A 25,508-nucleotide genomic window follows, 5' to 3' on the forward strand; every position below is an offset into this window, starting at 1 on the left:
GGCGACCTTCAATGCATCGTCTGCGTATGTACATGTAAGCATGGCAAACATGCTAGGGTGGGATCCGCAAGAACAATTTTTGTACGCTCTTTTCCTCTCTGTTGTTGTCCACCTTGGGCAGGTCCGGCAGTCTCAACACCAGCACTAGAGAGGGAAGATGGCGCTGTCACCGCTGCTTCGCTGGGGTGTCTTCGTCTCGGCTATCGCTGCCGCCGTCTTCGCCTATTCGTTCAAGCAACACCCGTTCCTCTTCACGACCTCTGACCATGACCCTCTTCCAGTCTATTGCTATCGGAGCGTGAGGACTCATGAGGTCGAACACCCATATGCTGAGTGCTTCTCTGTGAAGGACGGCATATTCCGTCATGTTTGGACCCAGGATGATCGAGACTCTCTGCATGGAGTAAGAGGCGTCGATGTTTCTGTTTCGGATGGCTATGCGATTCCCGGCCTCTGGGATGGCCATGGACACCTGCTGCAGTATGGCGAGTTTCTTCACTCCGTAGATCTCTTTGGCTCAGAATCGCTCGACGACGTGAGAGATCGCATCAAGACATATCTTGCCGCGAATCCGGGTGCTGGCACCAAAGACCAGTGGCTTCGTGGTGTTGGCTGGGACCAGTCTGCCTTTGGGCGCATGCCTACCGCTGTTAGTGACCGATTTTCACAGAATACCACTTTGCAATCAGTGATCCGGCATGCTGACAATTGGCTTTGCTGCTGGCTTGTAGGATGACATTGAACAAGATGACGAACTCAGGGGTATCTTCATGATGCTGGATAGAATTGACGTTCATTGCTCTTGGGTCTCACAGGCAGTTTTGAAGCTCCTCCCCGAAAAGATCCCTGATGTTCCTGGCGGCGACGTCATTCGTGACCCCGGTCCAGGCGTCTTCTGCGACAATGCTATAGACATGGTAATGGATCTGTGGCCGAAGCCCGGGAGAGAGGACAAAGCCCGAGCTGTCAAATCAGCCATGAAGGAGCTCAACAAGGTTGGACTGGTAGGAATGCACGACGCCGGCGTGACCGCTGACAATGCTCGGCTGTATTCAGAGCTGGCAGATGCTCCAGACTGGACTGTCCGGGTTTACAGCATGCTCGAGTGTGCGAAGAGAAACACGTTTTGCCCTAGCGAGGCGCCTCGGATTGCTCACCAGAATGGCATGTTCGGATTACGAAGCGTCAAATTGTTCGCTGGTGAGTCACCCCAGCCTCCCAAAATCTTATACAATGCTAACCTTTCTGTTCCTCCCGAATCAAGATGGAGCATTGGGCAGCTGGGGAAGTGCCATGCTCGAGCCTTACAGTGACCATCCCTGGACTGCGGGCTCTCTTCTTATCAACGCGTCAGCCCTCACGAATGTCACGAAATCTTGGGCCAGAGAAGGGTATCAAGTCAACATCCACGCCATAGGAGACTTGGCCAACCGCAACGCCATCGACGCGTTTGAAGCGGCCCTGAAGCAGCAATGCGGGCAAGAAGACCTCTCCGAGTGCCAATCCAGGCACAGGTTCCGCATCGAGCACTCTCAGATCATTCATCCGGAGGACCAGAAACGCATGCACGCCCTCGGCATCATCCCTTCCATCCAGCCCACGCACGCCACCTCCGACATGAAGTATGCCGAGGAGAGAATCGGACCAAAGAGGACCGAAGAGGAAGCCTACCGCATGAGGTCCCTGCTCGACATCAAGCCCATTCTTGGCAGCGATTTCCCCGTCGAGCCGCCAAACCCCTTCCAGGGGATTTACGCTGCCGTCACGAGGAAGAGCCCGCATACCGGGCTTGGGCCTGACCCGGGATCCCCCTCCAAAGGGTGGCACACGCAAGAGGCTCTCAGCTTGGATGAGGCCTTGATGGGCTTTACGCGGAATGTTGCGTATGGAGCCTTCATCGAGCAGCACGCAGGCGTCATCAGGCGCGGTGCATTTGCGGATTGGGTCGTGCTTGATGCGCCGCTAGAGGACATGAACGTTGAAAAGCTTCGAACCCTCAAGGTCAGGGAGACTTGGGTGGGCGGTAGGAGGGTGTACTCGCGGGATGAGGAGCCGTGACAACAGTCCAATACGTTCTTGTTCAGCCTCTACGCTTCTCAACTTCACAATCTGAAACGCCCCTGACATCTACATCGCGCAAGCCTTTTGAACATTTTCAACGAAATTTCGCACCATTTATGCCGAAAATCAACAACCAGATGCCTTTTATATAGATACACAGCATCGACGTTACGAAAAGTATTCTGTATGGAAGGAAGATTTTCCCAGCAATCATAAACTGAAGATGTGAAGCAAAGGAGAAAGGAAAACACCGCTATCAACGCCATGCGAGCCGCCGACTTTTATGTCGACGAGTTTGAATCGAATAGGACATTCCCCCTTGAATCTTCGTCTTCACCCGTCTTCCTCTCACGCCTTGACCACCACCTTTGACTCGAACCACTTGGCAAACTTGACAGTGGGAATGTCAATGGCCCTCCAGAAGACGTCTGCCCACCAGACGACGGTGGGGATGCAGAAGCACGCCCCCAGGACGAAACCAGCATTGTACCAGTATCCCTCGACCCCGGTGATGCCGTATGCCCACTTCTCGAAGTGGTAGCCAACAACATGCATAGCCGGCCCGTGCATCAGGTAGATGGCGTATGAGATCTTGCCAAAGTACTGAACAACTGGCAGGTTGAAGAAGCGCTGCCATCGAGGCGAGTGGCTCACCGCGACGATGAAGATGACGGCGCCCGTCGACTGCCAGTAACGATACCTTTCCTCCTTCCACCACTTTGGGATCAGAGACGACAGCCAGATCCACCCAGGGGTTATCTCGCCTCGGCCGTCTGGCTGGCACATCAGATACAGGCCAAGAATACTGAATAGAGCCCAAAATATTGGCCAGAGTTTGTGCTTGGCCGGACGGGACTTTTCTTCGATCGGTAGGGCCGGGTTGGGCGCTGGAACGTGTGCGCCTCGGATGTGATCGTTCTCGGCAATGAGCATGCCACAGAAGAACAGCAGAAGTTCCCATCGACTGTTACGATATGTGATCGCCATGACGAAGGCAACCGTGAGCCATCGTATAGAGGTGCGCAGACGCGCGGTGCCGATAATGGTGAGAAAGAGGTACAGCGAGCATCGAAATTCGACCGGAATCGTCCACAGATGGACATCGTAAGCTGAGAGAAGAGTGTCAGTGGCCAGTCGTATAGCAACTGTGGAAAATGGATATTCTTCAACTTACAGGTACTTCCGCCAAATTTGTCCCAGCTGAAGACTTGAATAAATCTGAACATGTGTATCAGCCAGTCCTTGTACTGGGCATACGCATGCTCCATGCGGGCCGGATGAGGCTCTACAATGTTCTTCATGTATTTTCGGTCGTTGGCAAAGTCTCGAGTCCACTCGTAAGCGCCAATCCTCAACAGGCAGATAATCATAAACGTCGACACAGCTGTGGGAAGATATAGACGGATTCCACGTCGAAAGACAAGAGAGCTCATGGTGTTGGCGAAATCCGACCAGGCTCCGTTTCGAATCAATTTCAGAGGTCGGTATGAGAGCGCATATCCAGAAATGATGAAGAAAACGCAGACTGCCGGTGGACCTTGGTACCAGAGACGAAGGAATGGCAGCTTGAGAATATGGTAGTTGGTCTCGCCACAACCCCATCCCTCGGCGATAGTGAATGCCTGGTAAAAGTAATGGCAAAAGAAGACGATGAGTGCCGCCAGACCGCGCATGCCATCGAGGTAGGCAGTTGGAGATAGCTTAGCTGGGCATATCTGCTCGCGAGCATGACGACCTTGCAGGAAACTAGGCGTCAGGAAGATGAGGAAGCGAATTGCGAGAACACGCCATGGTGTTGATCGAAGGAATCCAAGTGGTGCTTTCAGGGTATCGTCAGAAGGACTCAGAATGCCAAATTGAAATCGACTGTCGGTATGAATCGGGACCGTGGCGATGCCGGCACCAGTTGCGGTTCCGGTGCTACTGTCACTGGAATCTGTTCCAGCGTCTGAACCTCTCCTCTCGTTCAACAGCCCCATCTTCTCTTCCTCTGGTGATAGATTGGTGGCGGAACTGTGATCCTTCATTTCGTGGAAATGAAGCAAAAAGGTTTCGTAAAGTCGCTCTGCTCAAAAGCTAGAACGGAATCTCAAATCAAATAACTGGTGGGTATCAAGGGACGCTCGACCTGCGGCTCGTCTATGGGCAATGAATGATTTTCGAAGCGAGTGGCACGATCTCTTGCCTTGTCATTGACTGGCGTGTGTATACTCGTACAGGGCCAAATACCACAAGGGCACCCCAAAAGGCAAACTGGTGAACAGACACAGGACGAAAGAGTATACGGTAAAAGTACCTAAAGAATGGTTGGGTAAAGGCAAGGTAGGCGAAGGACTGTGGCTTGAGGGGGAGGAAGAGAGCCAACTCGGACTCTTCTCAGCCGCTGTCTTCTCCGCAGAAGCAACGGAAGGAATGAAAATGAAAAAAGCGAAGGGATCGAGGAAAAGGGATGAATGAGGAGCACAAAGGGAGAGAAGACGGAAAAGGCGGAAGGACTTTAGACGACAACAGAAGGCAAATGAGAACAAAGAGGGAGAAGACAAGAAAGGAAAGGATGTGAAGCTAAAGGAGAGCAAGAGAGGATCAATACCGTAATGTCTCCGGGGCTCCGTACTGTAGAAAGTACTGTACATGGCGATACCTTCCCTGCATGCAGATCCGTGTGAGAGGCTCCTTCCGCACGCAAGAAGGTTTCGGGTTTCCACATTTCATGGGGATTTAGTAGCATGAAGTATCCATCAGGTACACGGGGAGGGCAATTGGAAGAATGGGGATGGAGGCAATCGGTGTGTGGTCAAAGCTTGAAAGACTCGGACGCTACTGTACTTGAACTGGGAGAGGTCGAGGAAGGAACGTCGATCGCCTGGAGGGGAAGCTGCATCTTGTGTTGGTATCACCAGATGCAGGAATGGAGCACTTTATTTCGGCATCTCGTCATGGTTTGAAAGATGAAAAAGAGTACATCGAATTACAGAGAGAGGAATGCTGTCGACTCGACTGCGGAAGTTCTGGTGGTATGTGTCCGAAAGTTTGCACTCCACTCGTGGAACTTACACCAAAGTCTGTAGTTGAGATGCTCTGTGCCAGCAGCTGAAGTCGTTCGACCGGAGTACAGAAACGTACCGATCATGCCAATTTCCCTCCAGCATCCCAATCTGCTCAGAGACGTTGATCTAATTTCCTTAGTCAAGCTGCTTAAACTCAACCTTACTGTACAATAGAAGCTGCGAGGCGGATTCGTTCCAGAAATTGTTTGTTGCTGGAACTCCATCGTCAAACAGCCGAGCTGGCAAGGTTCGGCAAGCGGCCCCCACGGCGCCACATAGATCGGCTCATTGCGGAGTTGCTTTTCCAGCAGCTGAACCAAGCAATTTTCGGGCGTCTCCTTTGGGCCGCTTCTTCAACCATGGACGCAAACATCGTCGACCGGAAGCTCCAGTATGGTGCACAAGTGACTGTTTGTCGCCTTTGTGCTGTGATACACAAGTCGACTGTTCACTCTTCTTGTCGTTTATTTCCCCGGAATCTGACATGCCTGCCTACCTGGTTATGTACCTACTACATACGTCCCCCTTAGCAGAGCAGACCAGAGCAAAAGACAAAAAGACATGTGCTTATCGTCATCATGGTGGATTGGCCACCACCACAGAACGCCGTCATCAGCTCGAGGTCATCACATTCCCTGCAGCTGCAAGCATTTCTCATGCATGTTCCAGGGGCAGGCAGAAAAGCTTGTTTGATCTACACGTGTTTTCGCCAAATTTAGCAGTTTATTATGATACACTAGCGGGCATCTCTCACAGCAATGGCTGTACAGTACGAGCATCTACAGACATGCGAGGATATACACCAATCCCTTACAGGTGGCACGGCTCATCACGGATGATGGACACGGTGACCCTGAAGGCCGTCTCCTGGACCCACGGCCGATCGCAACCAACCCTCCGTGTCAAGTCGATGGATTGGCGGACCGTTGTCTGACTTATATCCGCGGGCTGCCCACCAGTGATTACGCCTTCTCCGTACAGTATCTTGCCAGAGCTCACATAACTGTGATAGCTGACCATTTGTGCAAGGTCGTCCAAGTCAATTCGTCATGCTCGACACGAGATTCCAGATGCTCTAAAATACGAGCTATGTCACCCATTACAATGGGATGGTAACGTTCCTCTATTCAGCCCGGACGTGAAGCCCAGGATTCTCCTCGCTGTCATACTTGCACCCATCGATGCCTCTTTGCACCGCCGGCCTCGCTGCAATCCGGTCCACCCAGTCAAGAAGATGGGGGAAGGGCCGCATGTCGTTCTCCTCCGAGAATCCCAGTGACCGGTACGCTCGAACATGAGGCCAGGTGCCAATATCGGCGATGCTGTACTTTCCTTCGCCGCGGCCGGCCAAGTATTGGCGAGGATGGCCACTATGCTGTCCGCTGAGGTGCGCCTCTAGGACGCCGTATATGCGAAGCATGGCTTTTTGGAAGTATTCCGCTGCATCTAGAACGGCTGCTAAGCTCAAGTCTCTTCATACATCTCTCGCTCTGGCTTGACGATGGAACGTGGCTGCACTTACACGGTGTAGGCTCGGGAGCTCCTTTCACAAAATGCCGAGTATGACCATGCACCGGGCCAGACGAGTGCCAAAAGAAGAGCCATTGAAGCGCCTGACTCTTTTCAAATGCGTCTCCGAAGCCAAAGACGTTGTGCATATCGTCACTCTGTTGCAGGTAGGCCAGGATTGCCGAGCTCTCAAAGATGGAGATGACGGATCCGTCATCAGTGACATCCAGAAGGACTGGAATCCGACCTATATGATGTCGTCAGAAGACGGTATGAGAATCGCGAGAGGCGGGAGCCAGAATCAGTCACTAAAGGTAGGAAAGTGGTGTTCAGAGCTTTACCATTTGGGTTCAGGCGAAGGAACCAGCTTTTCTTCTGCTCGTCTGTTTCGAGGTCGATGAGGTGCGTCGTCCACTTGGTGCCATATCTGTCACGGAGCTCCTCCAGTAGGATTTGGACCTTCTTGCCGTTTGTGGTGTTTTCCGTCAGCAACTGGAGGGGGTGCTGAGCATCACGATGTTAGCATTTTGAGCGGGCATATGGCTCATCTTCTTGTCGGAGAATTCCACGTGCCAATGAATCCTTGATTTGTGAGGGCGTATCTGTGGTAAATTCAACCTCCATACTTGGAATCGTTGGTGTGCATCCAGAGGATTCCCGTTCTTATATACTCCCCTGCCTCTATACAAGCAAAGGCGGAACCGTGAAAAGGACAGAAGGCGTGTAACAACAGAACCGTCAGCTCTGCGAGGAGTCGAGCCAACCATTTTTGCCTTTTTGCCGGTTGACTCATCTGAAGCACGAATCCTCCATAGGATCATGGCTGTTTACCCTGCATACACATATGCATCCATACTGGTTCTTTCCACGAGTCTAAGCACATTTCCTTGTTTACATGATCTCACCATCTGAACCATCATCAGCGCACAGCCGCAGCTGCATTAGTGTCTGTATGCCGATGTAGCTCCTGTCACCTCATGTCATCTCGTCTTCCCCATGTCGCTGCTATCGAGCTTTATCTACCTACCTAATCCGGCCACAACATGTAAACCAAATAGACATCCGAGTAGCATCACCTGCACAGTTCGTCCAGTCCAGCCCCTCTCAAGCAACCCTCACCCAAATCGAAGAAGAAGCACAAAGCAGCCCACGCACACCCCATCTGCCCAAAGCGGTATGAGGAGGACAGCACGGCCATTCTCAATGGAGCGCAACCTTGTGGTGGTTTGCGCAGATATATAACGCACCCAGCACGTTCTTGTCTATTACCGGCGCGCGATCCTTCTCTCCTGCTACTTGCTAATCCTTTTACTATACTTGTCGCATTTGAGTAAACCTGTCGTTAGTTGACAGTGGGAGTGGAGTTGTTTGTAATGCGAGGAGGGGGGGCAGTTCCATTTGCTTATAACTCAATCTTGACAACACTCAACAGCTTCGGGCTTACGTCTTCTTCGATTTGTTTGTCTACCTATCCAACGGACTATTTACCTCGAATCGCAATTCAAATCATCCCCTTCCTCCTTTCTCTCTCGTTTCTTCTTCCTCTTTCCTCTTAGCCTTGAGAACAAGTACATCGCAGCCCGCTAACATGACCATCACTCACATCGTCCTGGTGGGCTTCAAGCCAGATGCCAAGGCAGAGGACATCGAAAAGGTGCGTCTACACCATCTCCAACTCACACCACACCGTCATAAGTGAACCATATACCCAATAATAGGAGGGAAAAAAAAGAAAAAGAAAAAAAGAAAAGAAAAAGCCATAAATACTCATCCTCAACATAGTTTTGCTCAACCCTCATGGCCCTCAAAGACACCTGCCTCCATGCCACCACGAAGAAGCCCTACATCAAGTCTCTGACCGGCGGAATCAACACCTCACAAGAGGGCCACAGCGTGAGTCTTTGATGTATCCATCTCATATCGGGCTTGAGAGAATCGAAGATGGAGACACCGGATGAGACATTGGCCAATGCTAATGACCGTGGGGTAGGCTGGTCTTACACACGGCTTCATCTTCGAGCTCGAGTCCGAGGAGGACCGGCAATACTTCATCCATCAGGATCCTGCGCACTTGGCACTGTATGCCCTTGCTGGCAGTGTTGAGAAGTTCAACGTGCTCGCCTTTGTGCCCGGCGTATTCTAGGGTAGTTGTTCCGCAGATATTGGAAGTTGAATGAGTGATGAATTAGAGTATGCAAAGTGAGCACACACCAGAGTGATTGTTCTTCAAGAGGAGATTGTATTAATAAGTTCGTCAGTAAACGTCATGCCTTTGCCCTTGTGCTAATAACCCATGCCTCGCTCTAAAAACGTAAAAAGAGCACTTGAAAACAGTTGCGTAGAGGTCGTTTCATCAAATCAACATGCCAACAAAAACGCCTGTTCTTTTTCCCTCGATGCTGTAACCGCCCTTTTATTTCCCCATGCTAATTCGTCAATCCCCATGCGTCCTTCAATGCGATGCATTAGTTCTCCAGCCAATCGAGGAACTGGGGGGTGAAGTAGCTGATGACAATTGTGGCACCGGCTCGAAGAATGCTCTCGGTAGACTCGAAAGCCATGGCCTTGAGGTCAAAGACTCCAGCCTTTGCAGCAGCGTGGATCATGGAGAACTCGCCGCTGACCTGGTACGCAGCAACTGGCATATCCTTGCCCAGTTCCTTGGCGTCACTGATAATGTCGAGGTACTGGCCAGCGGGTTTCACCATGATGATGTCGGCACCCTCGTTGATGTCGCGGACAATGGCTCGGCGAGCAAGGCCACGGCCTCCAGGGGGAAGCTGGTAGCATCGGCGATCACCAAATGCAGGAGCAGAGCCAGCTGCGTCTCGGAAGGGTCCGTACAGGCAGCCGGAGAACTTGGCGGAGTACGACATGAGCAGCGTCTTGTGCGCAATGCCCTCCTCAATCAGCTTCAGCTTGATGGCACGGATACGGCCGTCGTTCATGTCCGAGGGGGCCACGCAGTGCGCTCCGGCCTTTGCATAGGCGATGGCAACGTCAGAGATGCGATCGACAGACATCTGGTTGTTCAGGCTGCTGTCGTCGCGGAGGATGCCGCAGTGGCCGTGAGAGGTGTATTCGCAGAGGCAGACATCGGCGCAGATGAAGATCTGGGGGAATCGACGGCGGATGAGCTGAATAGCCTGGATGACGGGGCCCTCGGGATCATCAGCTGCGCTGCCCAGAGCATCCTTGGTGCCAGGCTTCTGGGGCACGCCGAAGAGCATGACGGATCGCAGGCCCTTGTGGACGAGAGGCTCGAGGAAGCCGACCAGTCGGCTGATGGAGATTTGGTACTGGCCGGGAAGAGAGGCGACGTGGATCATGTCGTCCTCGCCATCGGTAACGAAGATGGGGTAGATGAGCATAGACTGGAGACAAGGCGGGTTAGTATAGGACTGGCAGCGTATCAATTCAGCAAGAGCATCGTCTCACCTTGGTCAGTTGGCGCTCAGACTGCCATGATCGAGCGAGAGGGTGGAAGTAGCCGCCGTGAAGCTGGCTGCCGATGTCGCCAGAGATGCTGACGCTGGTGGCCGCAGTGCTGGCGTATCCAGACATGGTGCGCGAGATGTGGGAGGCCCGGTCGTCGAAGGTGGAGGTTGAAACGGAGGGCGCAGGACCAGGCCGGCGAGCGTTGTTAGCATCGCGGAGGCTGAGCTCCTGGACGAGACTGGAGAAAGACATGTTGAGCTGGTCAATTGCGGCGGCGTGGCCCTGTGCGAGTTGTCGTGACGAAGGTTGGTAGGACCGGAGAGAGGCGGGTGGATGGTGACACTGCGAGAGGACGCCTTCCGATAGTGTGCGCAGAAGAGAGAAGAAAGTCCGGAAAGAAAATCACCGGCAGCGCCAAAGGCAGAGAAAACAGCACAATGCCAGCGCCAACACACGAGACAGAGGATATCGAAGGCGGGGGAAAAAGAGAGAATCAACAAGCTTGAGAAGAGTGAAGTCGAGGAGGAAGAAGAAGAAGAAGAAGAAGAAGGCGGCGAAGGCGAAGTTGGGGGACGTCAGTTGTACTTGCCCGCAGTCAGATTTTTTGTCGTGTGCGCTGCGACGGCTCCGCGGAGGCAGGACCTGCTGGCGGTTGAAACTGCCTCGGATGGCGCTGCATGTCGCTCCCGATGCCGCACAGGCGACCAATCAGAGACGGCGATTTTCCAATAATGCGCTAGATTTTAGCGGTCGTTTGGCGGATGAGACACGGAATGTTGCGCTGCTGCAGGCGTATTCTGGGCGTACCTGCTTATTCCGGGCTGTTGGCTGACGGTGGAAGGAACTGCTTGTGGCGTATTACGAGTATTTTGATGCACGATGGGAGTATCGGAGCAATTGATTGATCCATGGACTCGATATAGGATCTGATGGAACAATTGCAGTAAGTTTCCTGAAACAGCATCGAATCCTTCCCTCTTGAGTTCAATTCTTCCAGCTACTATAAACATGATACATCTCTGCAGTCCTTCAATCCCACCCGCCCAAAATCACTAGGACTCATAGCGTGCTGCACCATTCGGCAAGACTCGTACGAGTGCGAGTACGAGGCAAAGCCGCGGCCACAAGTCCGGACGACACCCGGCATTTGCTCGGCGTGCTCCGGTACCACCTCAGTCAAGTGCTCACTTCAGCTTCTTGTGCAGTCGGGTGCTCCTGCGCAGGGAGCGGCACAACTCTTGCCGCATGTCCGTTTCGGGCTATTCCACATTGCTGATGTCATATTCAGTCTTATTTGTACCAGGTATTTTTGTTCATGATAGATATCCCACCAGAAACTTGTACAGCTTCAATTCGCAGCCGAATGATTCAGTTAAGTACTAGTACAGTGTATTGTCTATCTCGCCATACATGAAGGTATAGATGCTCCCGGCCTCATCAGGTGTTCTATCGTGAGACCTTGCTACAAACGCCTTTTTTGTTCCCTCTTGCGTCTCCGTATAACTCTGCCAATGCCCTTCAAACTCTCTCAAAGCCCTCGCAGGATGGTGTTGTCTCGCTGATCCATCGGAATGTACCTTTCCTGGAGAATTTCCGCCGGTGTCCGTGTGTCCAATGAAGGCTTTTGGTATCGTTGACTCAAGGCCTTTTGAACAGGGTTCAGCTGTGACTGGGTGCTGTCACCAGCCATCTCTTCAATCTGTTCTCCCGCCAGGCCAACGAAACTCTTCGCCCCGTCCACGACCGCCTTTGCCGTCTCCCGACCCTTCTCCACGGTTGCGCTCATAATCTCCTTGGCATCGGCGGCGGTCTCCTGAAGAGCCTTCTTGCTCCTTAGCCTTGCGTCCAGAGCCCGGTTCTCTGCGGTCATCTCGATGGTCTCAGCTGTTTCCTTGGCCTGGTCGAACGCCCCTCTCGTAGCAGCAGCAATCTCACTGCCAGCCTTGGCCTGCGTCCTCTTGACTGGCTGCAGAGCGCGCCTGGCCCTCTCCACTTCCTCCACAGACCGTCCTGTCGCCTTGGCCCAAAGGTAGGCGGCTCTGGCCTCCATGCTTTCCCGCACCTCATCCCAGTCCGTCTGCTGCACCCAGCGCACAGCATTTTCAATCTCCGAGTTCCATCGCTGCTTGACAACCTCGACGGCGGCTTCCCGCTGGGCGGCGGCGACTTCGGATCGTGTCGGGGGAAGCGGCTGAGGGACGGGGTCGAGAAGGTGCTGGATCATGAGCGTCTGCGTGCGAATCGATTGACTCTGGGCCTCGCGGCTGCGCTGGTGGGCGAGGACGGAGAGATAGGCCAGTGACAGGGTGAGCGTCACGCCGCCGGTCTACGTAGAGCATGTAAGCATTGTGCAGTGGAAAAAAGGGACGTGGCATGAAAATGAACGATGTGGTGCATGGAGCAAACTCACGAAGCCGGTTGCGAAGCCCATGGTGTCGCTAGAAGAGGCGATGCGCTGAAGATGGTTCGACGAGAAGAGAAGAGAGAGATTATTTCGACAGGTTGCGGCTTCGTGTAATGATATGCCCCTATGCGCGGCTTCTCATGGTGCAATTGAGCTCCGCAGCTGCCTCAGAATGCGAATCTGCGAGTAATCCAGGCCAAGCAGCAGGTTGTTGTTTCGCCTGCGCCGGGAGTTGACACGGAAAAGAGTGACGATGTTGGAGCTGTTGGAGTTGATTTTGACGTAGCTACTCAGCCGATGGCTCGAAAACGGGGCCCGAGATTCGCCGCCCGCCAAAAATTTCAAGGTGCTGCACTGCAACGACCGCAAAAAAATTACAGCCAACCAGACGGCAGCCCACCATCAAAAGGTCTCAAGCCGTGAGAAACGTTCTCGGCTTCACACAGCAGCCAGCCCCAAAAATCCGAATCGACGAGAAAGAGAGGAAGGATACCGTCGCCGATTGGATCCTTCTCGCGCACTTTGCACCTCCAGATCCGCCAGCTCTCAATCGCAGGCGCCGCTCCTCAACTGGCCGCAAATGGCTGGTGGCACCGTCAAGTACCGGCATCTGAGCCGCAACTCCTCCGCCAGACAGGCGCTGCTGCGAGGCCTCGTCACGCAGCTCGTCCAGTATGAGCACATCCAGACCACATACGCAAAGGCCAAGGAGACGCAGCGCCTGGCCGACAAGCTGATAACGCTCGCCAAGCGGAACAATGAGCCGTGCAGGAGGTCGGCGCAGGGCATTCTATACGTTAGTGGACCATGAATACACCAAAACAAGAGTCCGAATTTGCCCTGGTTTCAGTCAAGACTGACGTTCAAGCTCGCTAGACCCCGAATCTGCTTCTGCCGAAACTCTTTGGCGAGCTGCGAAATCGCTATCTCACGCGTGAGGGAGGCTACACCCGCGTCGTCCGCACCGAGCCCAAAAACACATACGACCAGGGCGAGAGCGCAATCCTCGAGTTCGTCGACGGGAAGAAGGACTCGCGGTTCATGATGACGGCCAAGACGCTCGCGCGGGACCGGCTGCTGGGGCGGCCGTCGACGCCCGTGACGCTGCAGAACGTCAAGAAGGTGACCAAGTTCCGCGACGAGAAGGAGCTGGAGGACATGGTGCAGCGGTTCATGATCCTCAGCACCGAGGGCGAGGGCGCGGCGGGCGAGGCGCAGAGCGCGGAGTCGGCCAAGTTGGCGGAGAAGGAGGGCGCTGCGGCGGGGGCCATGGCTGAGGATATTGTGCCTGAGAGTGTGAAGTCTGGAGAGCGGGCAAAGAGGTGAGCGGTGTTGGTCATGAGTAGAGGATGACTGGAGATTATGGCAGGAAAAGAGGAAGAGAAGAAAGAGGAGTCTGAGATGCGGCATACCGTTCCTGAAAGGATGGACGCATCATGTACAACTAACATACTATATGTACATTTTATATATTCACGAAATCAAACGGCAACCCAAGTGCGTCTGGATATTCAAGGCTGGGAGATCGCCATGACGGACAGCGCCAGATGCAACACAGTCGGTCTGCTCAGTATCATATTATGCTAGCCATTTCCATCTCCATCTCCTGCGCCAAACGCATAGAAGTATTTACACGAAATCAAAGGTATCACCACGGTCCTGAATCATCTTTCCCACCCTCTTCGATCCAGCAATCCTCTCCAGCTTCATCACATCGTACTTTGAGAAGATGGCCCGCACCGTCCCCTGCCCAGGCTCAATCTTCATGTCTCTCTCGCTTTTGGCCAGATACCCACCTGTAACCTCCTTGTAGAAGATGGGGTTATCCGGCAGCCCGTAAAAGATGACCCTGTGCACGCCACTAAACTGATATCGTCGGAAATGGTGGGCTCGCTCTGTGTACAGCAAGATCTTGTGCCGGCCCGTCAGGAAGTGAGATCGCGCTCGAGATGCTTCTCGAATTTCGGTGTATTCGGATATCACTCCGAACGTGATGCTGCTTACTTCATCGGCGGTGGCGAAATAATTCCTCACGCGGACGAAGTCAAGGTAGGAAGGGATGAAGACCAAAGTTCCGCTCGAGTCCTTGGATCGCTTTACCAGGGAGGGGATGATGGCAGACTTGAAGTAGTCAAATCTGGCATCGGGATCCTTCTCCACGGAACTCGACTGGAACCGAGAGAATGTCTGCTTGGCCTTGACGCCCAGCTGTCCGATCACACCGGGGTATTCCGGCTGCAACCGGACCCTACCGGCCCAGTTATGGCAGTAAAGCCTCTGGAGTTCCGCCAACTCAGGGGTATTGAAGGAAGACAAGATGACCGTCTGTCGGAAGTACTTGGCCCAGTCTTCCAGGTACCAGTTGCGAACTCGGCTGAAGTCGCAGTCGTGGGCGTCTTTCGGTTGAAGGTTGAGGTGCTCAAAGATGTAATCGACGTGTTCCCAGTTCTGCATCAGAAGGGCGTCTGCTTGGTCCACGATGACCATCTCGATGGAGCTGAGAAAGTCAAAATCGGGCTTCTTCTTCTCTTCCTCAGATCCTATAGCCATGCGAAGACCTAGAGGACTGGCAAAGAGGATGTCGGAAGTGTAGAACTGCGCAAAGTATTTGATTGTCTTGCGCGTAAACTTGACACCAAGGCGGAACATGTCATCGTCGTTGCCCCCAAACAGGTCTTTGAAATCGGCAGGCCGATCAGCCCCGAATGCCTCGTCGCCTTCGACGTAAGACTCGTTGAATCGCTTAAAGTTCTCCTGCTGGTCGGGTTCCACCAGATCTTGGATAACCTTCATCATTTTGGCGCAGGAGTTTCGTGTTGGTAGGAGGAACAAGACCTTGGGCCTTGTGAAGCCCTGGTCCCGGAGCTCAAGCTCGGCGTCGTCACCAGCTTTTGAAAGCTTGTAGCTGTTGTTGATCACCCTGTCTCGAGTCCTGGGGTAGAGTTAGCACTCAAGTCTCTGAAGCTCAAGCTGAATTGGTCGACCTTACTTGAATACGTGGTTGAGCGCGTGCAGGCAAACGGCCTGTCGCATTTTGTGGGAGTTGTCCACAGTCCGATCGCAAAACAGAATGTCTTTGTAGTTGAATAGTAAAGGCAAGAATGCCTTTTGTGCCGCATCTAGATCCCCCATCTTCTGCTTCGCGGGCTCGCGCAGTTTTTGCTTCAGCTTGAGCCCACCGAGCCCCGATATTGGCTGCGGTACCGAGCCACTGCTAGGGGTGCTAGCAGGAGATGTGACGACTGCTCTCCATGAGTTTATCATGGCTTTACTCGTTGACCACTCTCCATTCTTCGCTGCGACAACAGCTTGCGCGCTGACTTGTGGATCTGGATTGGCAAAGTGCGCATCAAACGGGTCCGTAGCGTCAACCTCGTCGTCTGAGTCGTTGCCCGGGTCCTCATCAAGATGCGCGGCCGCATCATCTCCTTCCTCCTCCTCATCAGCTTCGTCAACGTCTTCCCGCTTAGAGTCGGATTCTTCCGCCGCATCTTCTGGCTGCTGTAACGCGGGGCTCGGACTTCGGTTCGAGGGTTCGTCGTGTGCGATTTTCCTTCTCTTGGCACTTGGTGCGCTTGAATCTTGGAACTTTTGCAGGAGCGCCATGTATGGACGTGCTGGAGCTTCCGGCTCGTCGTCCTCTGAGGCTATGTCCTCGAGCATTTCGTCTTCCACATCTGAGCCATCAGACCCGGATCCGTTCTCCCTATATGGCAAACAAATCGTTAGTCGCAGACGCAAACAGACCATTGGCTCCTCATAAGCGCCTACTCTTCTTCTTCACCAGCTTCAGCCAGACGAGCATTGTCGAATCTCCTGTCTGGACCCCATCGACTGAACTGCTTGCCTCGGCCTCTGCCGCCTCTGCTTCCGCCTCTGCTCCCACCTCTGCCCCTAGAGCCGCGGCCCCTAAAACTTCCACCTCGTCTAGGACCTGCCATCACGCTTTATTGAAAGAAATATTGGCTGCAACCGAAGTCGATTACGAGATCCGCAAGGAAACAAACTTCACTCCCAGACAGGCTGGGGAAAAAAAGTTCGAATGAAGGTTGTCAGCCTTGCATGAATATACGGGTCCATCCCACCAGCCACACAATGGTGGGGTAAACAATGTGCTTGCGCCACGCAGCCTCGTCGCAAGTGCCTGCTGCTCCCGTTTTAGTGCGCACAACCCCAGCGTCCGCCCGCCAAATCGTGCAAATCACAAAATCGGCGAAATTGGAGACCATCGCGAAGAAAAAAATAGCGAGCGAACCATTTTTCGAGAAGAGCCGGCGCCACTCGTTTTTTTCTCTCTCCCCCTTCCCACCCCCCACTTCTTCGACCTTGTCATAACGCATCGCAGGGAGAAAAGTTCGACAATCTCCCCTCGTTGTCGAATATCTCTCGCCCAGCATGGCTGCCGCTACGGAACGGTTTCTGCACCTCGCTCGCCCGCTGGCTCACACGAATATCGGGCTCCAGACCAACATTGCCCCGCTCACTGTCCAGATCCAGCCTCAGGTATAGAACACCCTATCACGATATGGCCTCTTCGGCTGCCCCGATATAGAGATGAGGAGGGATGCAAGGAAGGGATTTCAGGAAGAGAACGAGGGGAAAATGAAGCAGAGTTCGTTCGGCTGATGCGTCACTAGGCTGTCCTCTCCATCCTCGATCACGCCGTTCGACGAGATGTCCGTGAAAACTCCCAGTCCACCCGGGTCATCGGCGCCCTGGTAGGCACCCGCTCCGAAGATGGAACAGAAGTCGAGGTCCGCTCGTGCTTCGCCATCCCCCACACCGAGGAGGAGGACCAAGTCGAGGTCGACGTCGAGTACCAGAAGAACATGCTCGCCCTGGTCCTCAAGGCCTCCCCCCGCGAGTCGCTGCTCGGCTGGTACACCACCTCCCACGAGCTCAACAGCTTCAGCGCCCTGATCCAGAACTTCTTCGCCGCTCCGGACACCGGCACCTTCCCTCACCCCGCCATCCACCTCACCATCTCCACAGAGCCCGGCAAGGACATCGAGACGAGATGCTACATCAGCGCTCCCGTGGCCGTCAACGCCGAGCGAGCCGCCGAGAGCTGTCTTTTCATCCAGGTCCCCCACAAGATGCTGTACGGAGATGCCGAGAAGAGCGCCCTCGAGGCTGTCGCCAGCGCCCGGGACGTCGAGTCACGGACTGCGCCCTTGGTATCAGACATTGAGAGCTTGGGCCGATCCATCGAGCAAACCATTGGTCTCCTGGACCGTGTCAGCGAGTGGGTCAACGGCGTGCTGGACGAGGACGTGGAGCCCAACAATGCCCTGGCGCAGTACCTCATGAGCGCCCTGTCCCTGGCGCCCAAGGTTGACGCTTCTCAGATCGAGCACGACTTCAACAACCACATCCAGGACGTTCTCATGGTCAGCTACCTGGCCAACACCATCCGAACCCAGATCGACCTCTCTCAGCGACTGGCTACGGCCAACCTGGTCAGCAACGAGAAGGAGGAGGGCAAGAATGACGGCGAAAAGGGCGGCCAGCGCGGCAACAAGCGCGGCGGACGCGGTGGCGGCAGAGGTGGTGGTCAACAAAGAGAGCCTCGAGAGCCTCGCGAGCCTCGAGAGCCCACCGAGTAAGAAAGAAAGAATTGCAACGGAAAGGGTATTTAGCAGGTACAACGATTGTTCTTGGGCTTAATTTGTTTTTTCCCCTTTCCATCCCGGCAACTAAGCCCCCAAAGAAGAAAGACCCTACAAAGAGGAAGAGACTAGGGAATCTTGGGAGTGAAAAAAAAAGGAACGCGCCTGAGGCGTCTTTGGAACAACGAGTGGGAGAGGGAGAGGGACTGGGCATGTATCGTGTCGGTGTCCCAGCAATACACAGACGCACGAGCACAGTATCATCACGGCGTTGTGGTATGCCAAACATGATTTTGGCACTTGAGATATTAGATATGAACTTTGATTCGTCACGCGGCTTCTTTCTGATCTGGCCCCGTATGGTTTGGTTGCCCCCTTGGGTGTGATTTGATGTGACGTTGATGAGCAGGACCATTCTTCGCGAGAGTTCAAACACCAAAGGAACGTCGTATCAGCAACGTGTATACTTCAATTCACTGATCGATCGTGCCGAGATTCCCCTTTCCAATTCTCCTGCATGTCACGTCGTTCGTCACAGGAGACAGGCGTCCCGAGTGCCAGGTCAATTAGCCGCAATATTCTCCATAGTATCGCTATTGATGGTATGCCCCAACTCCATGCGCCCGTAGGAAAAGCAAACAATTCCATGCAACGTACATTTCCATAGCCTCCCCTCGCCTCCCATCTTACCCTGCCAGCCAATCTCATGCGAATGACACCTTCTTTTTCGACGCTTTGACCGCTTTCGAGCCCGTCTGCGATATGCTCTTGAGATTATCTCCACCATCGCCATCGTTCTTTCTCTTGCGCTTCTTCCGCAGAGCCTCCTTGGTGTCCTCGAATTTCGCCTTCTTTTCGGCCGACTTCTTCTCAGCCTCCAGTCTTCTGGCTTCGCGAATTTCCTCCATTTGCCGGGCCTTGATCATCTTCGATTCGATGTGGCCTTCCTTTTCAGCTTGAACGAGGGACAGAATCGTCGTCATGCTCTCCTAAACATTGCAATTTTTATCAGAAATCCATTCTCCCTTCTCAAACCGCAGCAATTCCTCTCCCCTTTCCCCCCCAAGGCCTCGCAACGTACCTTGTCGTCCACAAATACCTTGCCCTTCTTCTTGCCCTTGGGCTTCTCGACGCCCACGGGCGTAATCATGTTGAGCGTCGGGATTCCCAGCTCCTCCGCCGTGTACGTCTTCTTCTTCGGCCTCTTCATCAGCAGGGCGCGGTTCTTCTCCTTGACCTGCTGCGACACGACGGGGCCCTTTGGCTTCTTGGACTTTGCTGACTTGGAGACGCCATCGGTGGAGGAGCGCTTGGGGCCGCCTTTTCCGGGGGCGCCCGCGCCGCTCTTGGAGCCTGCGTGCTTATTTTTGATTGTCCGTGTCTTGCTGGGCGCCATTGTGTTGTTTTGCTCGCTGGTGGATTGATTATCTCAGGTAAGGTAGGTAGATATTACTCGAGCGGACGTTAAGCTGTTGCGCAGCAGAAATTTTTGGGCTTATCGGTTGTTATCGGTCGCATGGAGGGGCGATAAGAAAAAAGGTTGGATAAGCACATGGCAACAACAGCTCCGAAGGGACGACGACTCGTTAAGTGTGGGGGGTTTTCTTTGGTGGTATTGGATGAAAAGCCCTGCGGCCTTCTAGAATCCCAAGCTGCGGTATTGGATGGAGATGATTGGCTTGATCTTCGACAGTGCATTGAAAGTTCTGTGTAACGCGGGTTGTCGCTTGCGTCTTACTCTTTGTTCGGAGCTGTAGCTTTTCTATACGAGGTTGAAGATGGCATCGTAGAGTCCGAGGCGTGTCGCTGCCCCAGGGGAGATCACATGTACGTTGCTATTATGGCTTTTCAGGGAGTCATCTCAAGACTGCACAATGTCTCTTCTTCCAAATAAGGTTCCTTTTCGGTTGTTGGTCATTTCCTAGAGAATGAGAAGAACCCAGCTATGTGGTATCGTTCCCATGGAACGACAGTCGTGTGCTCCGCCAGACTTGAAAGTGATGTAGGCAGAGCCAACGTCCTCGGTAGAAATGCTTCCAGTGCTTCCAACGTCAATTCTGCAAGTCCATGATCTGCACGTACCGCAGACACTTCGGAACCAGACTAGATCATCACCCAACCGACAGCCAGGGAGACGGAAAGCCACCAATGATACTGCTGCCGTAGTCAAACATCCCGGCAGGTAAAGTATGGAGGCTGAGACATTGATGCCGCACATATATGCGTTGAACTCCCTAGCCGGCGAGATCTACGCATTGTCATGTCCACACAGCTCAAAATCGACATCGCCCGAGAAAATAGTCTCAGCAGCTGGGGAGTCTTTCCTAAAGCCCGGACTTGAAAGGCTCGGTGAGGCCCTACGTATGAGGCCCAATGGGCAGCCATCGGATGAATGGATGGTTATAGATTGGATGATGACCAAGCTAAGAAGGCAGTGTGACGCAGGCCAAGTCTGGCGTGGCTCTGCAAAACAATTTTTGAGTAGAAGTTTGAGTCGCTTGACTTTTTTTCCGTGATATAAAAGGGTTTGTTCCATGGTATAGCAGGTTTTGGTACCATGAGAAAGGCTCCGAGCTTTGAGGTTGTGGCATAATCGTCAACCTCAACAAGTGGGCAGGGCCTCGGAGACTAGGTGTACCTTGCGGATGACATGATGATGCGAAGTCCAACAATCTTCAAACACGCGTACTCGGCTCCCTTCAGTCCTTCGCTACCATTACGCGGGTGCGTCAGAGTGCATATACCTGAAGTGAATCGGTGCTATTATTCCGCACAGTTCACCGCGTTGATGCAGCCACGTCCATTTGATATCATAACCCTGTTCGCACTCTAATACCGGCAGCAGCCACTGTACATACATCCACAGACACCCTACCTTATCTACTAGGTATTACTGACAGAAAATTCTCCAGGCGTCTGACGCGCTGTCGGTTCCGGCTGCAAACGCCTAAAGGTGGATTCAGGCGGCCTTCCAGAATGGCTGCGCTCCCCCCCAAATGCCCCCCCAAGAGCCCCAGGGAGGGCTTCGATCAGACGCCGCTAACCGTAACCCGTAACCGCTCGTTTGGTACGGCCGGCAATGTACCTGCTAGCAAGGTCGTAAATTTCACCAACTGTCGATGTCACGCAGAATTCTTCCACCTCAAAGACACTCCAACCGTCCACAACTTCAACTACATTCTTCGCCCCGACCGCCGAACCACCCGCTTCTTCGACACATCGCGCACCATCCGCCCTTATCCAACAGCCGCTTATACTGCATAGTCTTTCTGTCCGAATTCGAACATCATCGTCGTCTTGCGACCGCCGCTTTGAAGCCCCTCCATCGCCGTTCCGATCGCCATCTTTTCCTCGGCCCCCCTCCTGCTCTCGCCTCCCTCCCGCCTCGCAATATTTACAAGCTTCTACACGCTCTTGTCTTGTAACCAAGTTCCGAAACCCGCGCATCGAACAGCAAAGTATCCTCTCCGACGACGACGCAACATCCAGAAACACACGCCCCTCCGACCTCCGTCCGACCCTCGAAAATCCTTTCCCGAGCGAGGCGTCCCTCTACCCCCCGCATCCCAAACACCGACCAAAGACCAGACGGCAACCCCCAAAACGAGGCTTAATGGAGAATCTATGGACTCGCCGAACCAAGTATGGCTTCCCCCATGCGTCGCCTCCACAGCGCAACCACAGTGTGACTGACTTTCCGGCCTCTAGCTCGTCCAAGCTCTCCCTCACTACGCCTTCCAATGGGGCCAGCGGCTTGGGGGGAGGTGATCCCGGCTCTCGCAGTGCCACGGTCAAGTCGTCGCATGGCAAATCGAATCCCTTCAACAACACCCCCGGGAGCGCGCTGATGTCTCCGACGGGGGGAGCGTCCAGCGCCTTTGGGCTGGGGTCGGGGGCTTTCGCATCCTTTGGCTCGTTTGGGTCTGCCAAAACACCAAAGTCGGGCGGGAACCCCTTTGAGACCGCCATGGGCTCCGCCGTCGCCAAGCAAACCGCTTCCAAGGACGCGGCGAAGCCCGTAGCCAGACCGCCCAACATGGCGCCCATTTCCGAGTCCAAGGCTACGGGGCCGCCGCCCGGAGCCACCCAGATACACATGCTGAAAGACGCATGGTCGTTCTGGTACAGGCCCCCGATCTCCAAGGCGCACGGGTTCATCGAGTACGAGAATACACTGCACGGCATCGCCACGGTGCGGTCGGCGGAGGAGTTTTGGCAGATCTACTCCCACCTCAAGCGGCCGTCAAGCCTGCCCGTCGTGTCCGACTATCATCTGTTCAAGAAGGATATTCGGCCAATATGGGAGGATGAGGTCAATCGCAAGGGAGGCAAGTGGGTTGTTCGCCTTAAGAAGGGCGTGGCGGATCGGTACTGGGAGGATCTGCTGCTTTCTCTGATCGGCGATCAGTTCGGCGACGCCGGAGAGGACGTGTGTGGTGCCGTCCTGAGTATGCGCAATGGCGAGGATATCTTGAGCATCTGGACCAGAACCGACGGCGGTCGCGTGCTCAAGATTCGGTATGTTCGAACCTCACCTTTGGATCGAAGCCTTTGCTGTATCCAGCTCACTAACTTCGCGTTTGCAACCTCAGCGAAATCATGAAGCAGGTCCTCAACTTCCCGGCCAACACCCGACTCGAGTTCAAGTCGCACGATTCCAGCATCCAGCAACGAACCGCAATCGACGAACAACGCCGTGAGAAGGCCAGCCAACACCACAACGACAAACGTCACACATCCAATGTTTCAAAGCAGAATTACGAATAAAGAGGGACCCAAGGGGGGGGNNNNGGGGGGGGGAGGGATTTCGGATTGTCAAGATCCGCACAACCTTGTCCTCTTTGTGATTCTGTGATCCTGCCATACTGTTGCCCTGTTTCGTCCTCGTTATCAGCTATGATGGAGTTGTTGCCTCCCATTTTCCCTTGTACACTACCGGGCGGGGCGCTTGGGTATGTTGCAGACCCGTTGTTTTCTGTCGCTTCATCAGTTTTTCGTCCCCAGTTTCTGGAGTTCTGTCTTGTCTGATTTTCCCGTATGTCCTCTGGTTCTTCATTCTCTTTTGGGGAGGGGTTTGCGGACAGTTTCTCGTGCGGACGAGTCTTGCGCGGATGGGGAAAATCATTTACTTGGGGAGTACAACTGGGAGACAAACTGCATGTGATGTTTCTTTTTCCTCTTCTTCTTGCTCGACCTGGAATATGGTGGGCGCGGAAAGGGGGCGGGTTCTTGTTACGTGGATAATGTATCATAGCATGATGGTTTGTTAACGGCAAGGCACATCTGGCGGCGGAAGCGGTGCCTACGAAACAGAAAAAAATTATAATAAAGCGACACAAATTCAGCGACAAAGAAAGCAATGAAATGACGATGCTTCGGCGCCTGGGCTGATGGGCCCGCGAGTGTCAGTTCCTGTTGAATCACCTCTCCAGCATTATATGGTTGTATTATATGGGGTGGTATCACACATGTACAGATTCTATATCCTCTATGCCGCCCCCTTTCCCTTGTCAGCTTTCTTTCCCGGCACCCTTCTCCTCTCCCAAATCTGCAGATACGTCTCTCCGAGATACAGCAGCTCGCTCTGCACTTTGTCGACAAACAGGTCCTGGCAGACGACCCACTCGTCGGTGGCTTTGTTCTTGAGCTGGACCTTCCACGTCTTCTTCTCCTCGCCGCTGTCGGCGACGTCGTCCCTCTTGCGGACCGCCTCGTGGACGACGTTGACGACGAGGTCGTACCATATGGGCTCGCCGACGGGCCACTCGCTGGGGTTGGGCTCGACGTAGGGCGAGACGTCGAGGTTCCTCGCGTCAAAGGTGACAATGGTCGGGTTGCGCTCGGCGACGAACTTGTTCTGCGAGAAGCGCTTGACGTGGAGCATGAGGAAGGGCGGCAGCGGGTGCAGCAGGCGGTAGCGCTTTCGCTGCGCGTGGTGCTCCTGCGCGCGCTTGCCGTCGTACTTGCTCAGGATGGTGCTCAGGGGCACCTGCGGGATGATGTTCTTCTCCAGCTCGTCCTGGAAGAGCGGCGCGGAGGGCAGGTCGAGCGTCAGCAGGAGGAAGCGCACGACGTCGACCTTGACCTCGGCGGCCTCCTCGAAGCGCAGGCGGTCTCCCGCGTCGGCGCGGGCGGTGATGGCCTGCGACTCGACCTTGAGCTTGCCCTGGAACGTGCGCTGGATCATGGAGCTGCCGGGCTTCGTCTTGCTGCCGCCGAGGCCGAGGTGAAGGTTGTTGAGGAACCACGAGAGGAACTCGACGGGGTCGGACTGGTGGGTGAGGGTGAAGCGCTTGTTGGACTGGAGGGCGACCTCCTGGAGGAGCTCGTGCGGCGAGACGTGCGCCTTGAAGGCGCGCGGGTTCCAGATCTTGCGGAAGAGGATGCTGCACCGCTTGACGAGCTCCGACTTTTTCGAAAAGTCCTCGAGCAAGAAGTAGTTGCGCAGCGGCGAGACGTGCGACAGCGCCTGCACCACCACGTTGAGGTAGTCGTTGTCCTTGATGTTGTTCATGCCGACGAAGCCCGGCGTGTACTCCTTGCCATCGAGGGTCCAGCTGGTGGCGTTGGGCCGCCGGCGGTCCAGCTGGATGACCTCCTCCTTTGTGTACCGCGGGTCGGAGACGTACTTGATGTCGTCGAGCGACTTGCTCTTGACCTCGTAGCCCTCGGGCAGGACGTAGACCTTTTGCGTCTCGAGGTTGATGAAGACGTGGTGGTCCTCGTCCAGGGAGTGGAAGTAGGCGTGCGACTTGACGCCTCGGCCCTGGAAGTACTTGCCGCAGACGAGGCATGCGTAGACGTTGATGTTGGAGAGGGAGACGGAGCAGAGCTTCTCAAAGTCAAAGTCGAGCACGTTGCGGTCTATCGTGTCGAGGTACAGGTCGTCGTAGCCGTCGGCTGGCCCTGATTGTCGGACGGGAGCCGCCATGGGTTCGTTGTCGAGGTCTTGATCGTCGTCTTCATCTTTGCTCCGTGCGTCTTGCGCGCGGTCTTTTCGTGCGTCTGCGTCTTGGTCGAGGCTCTGTGCGTCGTCGTGGCTGTTTGCGAGAGGCGAGTCGAAGTCGCCCATTCGAGAGCGCTTGGAGGCGGGAGACGCGACGTCCTGGAACTCGTCGAGAGCTTCGGAAGCTTGCCGTTTGGACATGGCTAGAGAATGTGCGAGGATTGTGAGGAGCTGAGTGGGTTGGAGAGGAGCAATGGTATCATGGAAAGGAAGACGAGTTGAACGAGGTTGATGGTGACGAGGCTGAAATGGAAAATGTCTGGTGGGTCTGGCAGCCTGAAGGTTAGCGGCATCTGCAAGCATGATCATCAGATCGACGACAGTTTACAGCACCTTGAATCTGCGGCGTTGCCTTTCGACTGTGTCGAAGCTCAGAAATTATTTTGAACGGCCAGAATTGCCTTCAAGGTTAACGACGTCGATGAAGCAATTGA

General features: G+C 54.3%; 13 protein-coding genes across 13 annotated transcripts; 6 read left to right on the forward strand and 7 right to left on the reverse strand.

Moving 5' to 3' along the window:
- Window positions 1–157: 157 nt before the first annotated feature.
- Window positions 158–2,058, forward strand: CCMA1212_005809 (Putative amidohydrolase YtcJ; the record flags this gene model as incomplete). Its single annotated transcript, XM_073703054.1, has 3 exons — window positions 158–649; window positions 732–1,200; window positions 1,265–2,058. 3 exons carry the CDS (start codon window positions 158–160, stop codon window positions 2,056–2,058), a joined length of 1,755 nt encoding a protein of 584 aa, XP_073558253.1.
- Window positions 2,059–2,409: 351 nt separating this feature from the next.
- CCMA1212_005810 (uncharacterized protein) lies at window positions 2,410–4,088 on the reverse strand (the record flags this gene model as incomplete). Its single annotated transcript, XM_073703055.1, has 2 exons — window positions 2,410–3,170; window positions 3,236–4,088. The coding sequence occupies 2 exons, from the start codon at window positions 4,086–4,088 to the stop codon at window positions 2,410–2,412; spliced, it is 1,614 nt and encodes a 537-aa protein (XP_073558526.1).
- Window positions 4,089–6,231: 2,143 nt separating this feature from the next.
- CCMA1212_005811 (Disulfide-bond oxidoreductase YfcG) lies at window positions 6,232–7,241 on the reverse strand (the record flags this gene model as incomplete). The annotated part of the gene is made up of 4 exons (XM_073703056.1): window positions 6,232–6,548; window positions 6,631–6,864; window positions 6,959–7,109; window positions 7,236–7,241. The coding sequence occupies 4 exons, from the start codon at window positions 7,239–7,241 to the stop codon at window positions 6,232–6,234; spliced, it is 708 nt and encodes a 235-aa protein (XP_073558527.1).
- A 964-nt stretch (window positions 7,242–8,205) lies between these two features.
- Window positions 8,206–8,760, forward strand: CCMA1212_005812 (uncharacterized protein; the record flags this gene model as incomplete). Its single annotated transcript, XM_073703057.1, has 3 exons — window positions 8,206–8,271; window positions 8,400–8,510; window positions 8,608–8,760. 3 exons carry the CDS (start codon window positions 8,206–8,208, stop codon window positions 8,758–8,760), a joined length of 330 nt encoding a protein of 109 aa, XP_073558528.1.
- A 322-nt stretch (window positions 8,761–9,082) lies between these two features.
- On the reverse strand, window positions 9,083–10,507 carry CCMA1212_005813 (Delta-aminolevulinic acid dehydratase; the record flags this gene model as incomplete). Its single annotated transcript, XM_073703058.1, has 2 exons — window positions 10,056–10,507; window positions 9,083–9,991 (listed from the first exon to the last, which is right to left on the reverse strand). The coding sequence occupies exons 1-2, from the start codon at window positions 10,305–10,307 to the stop codon at window positions 9,083–9,085; spliced, it is 1,161 nt and encodes a 386-aa protein (XP_073558529.1). The 5' UTR covers window positions 10,308–10,507.
- Window positions 10,508–11,583: 1,076 nt separating this feature from the next.
- CCMA1212_005814 (uncharacterized protein) lies at window positions 11,584–12,486 on the reverse strand (the record flags this gene model as incomplete). The annotated part of the gene is made up of 2 exons (XM_073703059.1): window positions 11,584–12,381; window positions 12,466–12,486. The coding sequence occupies 2 exons, from the start codon at window positions 12,484–12,486 to the stop codon at window positions 11,584–11,586; spliced, it is 819 nt and encodes a 272-aa protein (XP_073558263.1).
- A 553-nt stretch (window positions 12,487–13,039) lies between these two features.
- On the forward strand, window positions 13,040–13,785 carry CCMA1212_005815 (54S ribosomal protein L8; the record flags this gene model as incomplete). Its single annotated transcript, XM_073703060.1, has 2 exons — window positions 13,040–13,255; window positions 13,336–13,785. The coding sequence occupies 2 exons, from the start codon at window positions 13,040–13,042 to the stop codon at window positions 13,783–13,785; spliced, it is 666 nt and encodes a 221-aa protein (XP_073558264.1).
- A 303-nt stretch (window positions 13,786–14,088) lies between these two features.
- On the reverse strand, window positions 14,089–16,400 carry CCMA1212_005816 (U3 small nucleolar RNA-associated protein 25; the record flags this gene model as incomplete). Its single annotated transcript, XM_073703061.1, has 3 exons — window positions 14,089–15,391; window positions 15,449–16,165; window positions 16,231–16,400. 3 exons carry the CDS (start codon window positions 16,398–16,400, stop codon window positions 14,089–14,091), a joined length of 2,190 nt encoding a protein of 729 aa, XP_073558530.1.
- Window positions 16,401–16,854: 454 nt separating this feature from the next.
- On the forward strand, window positions 16,855–18,065 carry CCMA1212_005817 (Eukaryotic translation initiation factor 3 subunit F; the record flags this gene model as incomplete). Its single annotated transcript, XM_073703062.1, has 2 exons — window positions 16,855–16,962; window positions 17,097–18,065. 2 exons carry the CDS (start codon window positions 16,855–16,857, stop codon window positions 18,063–18,065), a joined length of 1,077 nt encoding a protein of 358 aa, XP_073558531.1.
- Window positions 18,066–18,772: 707 nt separating this feature from the next.
- On the reverse strand, window positions 18,773–19,464 carry CCMA1212_005818 (uncharacterized protein; the record flags this gene model as incomplete). Its single annotated transcript, XM_073703063.1, has 2 exons — window positions 18,773–19,057; window positions 19,150–19,464. The coding sequence occupies 2 exons, from the start codon at window positions 19,462–19,464 to the stop codon at window positions 18,773–18,775; spliced, it is 600 nt and encodes a 199-aa protein (XP_073558265.1).
- A 1,580-nt stretch (window positions 19,465–21,044) lies between these two features.
- Window positions 21,045–21,332, forward strand: CCMA1212_005819 (uncharacterized protein; the record flags this gene model as incomplete). The annotated part of the gene is made up of 1 exon (XM_073703064.1): window positions 21,045–21,332. The coding sequence occupies one exon, from the start codon at window positions 21,045–21,047 to the stop codon at window positions 21,330–21,332; it is 288 nt and encodes a 95-aa protein (XP_073558266.1).
- Window positions 21,333–21,681: 349 nt separating this feature from the next.
- CCMA1212_005820 (Eukaryotic translation initiation factor 4E type 2) lies at window positions 21,682–22,835 on the forward strand (the record flags this gene model as incomplete). Its single annotated transcript, XM_073703065.1, has 2 exons — window positions 21,682–22,586; window positions 22,661–22,835. The coding sequence occupies 2 exons, from the start codon at window positions 21,682–21,684 to the stop codon at window positions 22,833–22,835; spliced, it is 1,080 nt and encodes a 359-aa protein (XP_073558269.1).
- Window positions 22,836–23,556: 721 nt separating this feature from the next.
- CCMA1212_005821 (putative mRNA-splicing protein ubp10) lies at window positions 23,557–25,215 on the reverse strand (the record flags this gene model as incomplete). Its single annotated transcript, XM_073703066.1, has 1 exon — window positions 23,557–25,215. The coding sequence occupies one exon, from the start codon at window positions 25,213–25,215 to the stop codon at window positions 23,557–23,559; it is 1,659 nt and encodes a 552-aa protein (XP_073558268.1).
- Window positions 25,216–25,508: the final 293 nt, after the last annotated feature.

The sequence above is a fragment of the Trichoderma ghanense genome, assembly GCF_004382785.1.
Source record: "Trichoderma ghanense strain CCMA-1212 chromosome Unknown scaffold_6, whole genome shotgun sequence".
Classification (NCBI taxonomy): domain Eukaryota; kingdom Fungi; phylum Ascomycota; class Sordariomycetes; order Hypocreales; family Hypocreaceae; genus Trichoderma; species Trichoderma ghanense.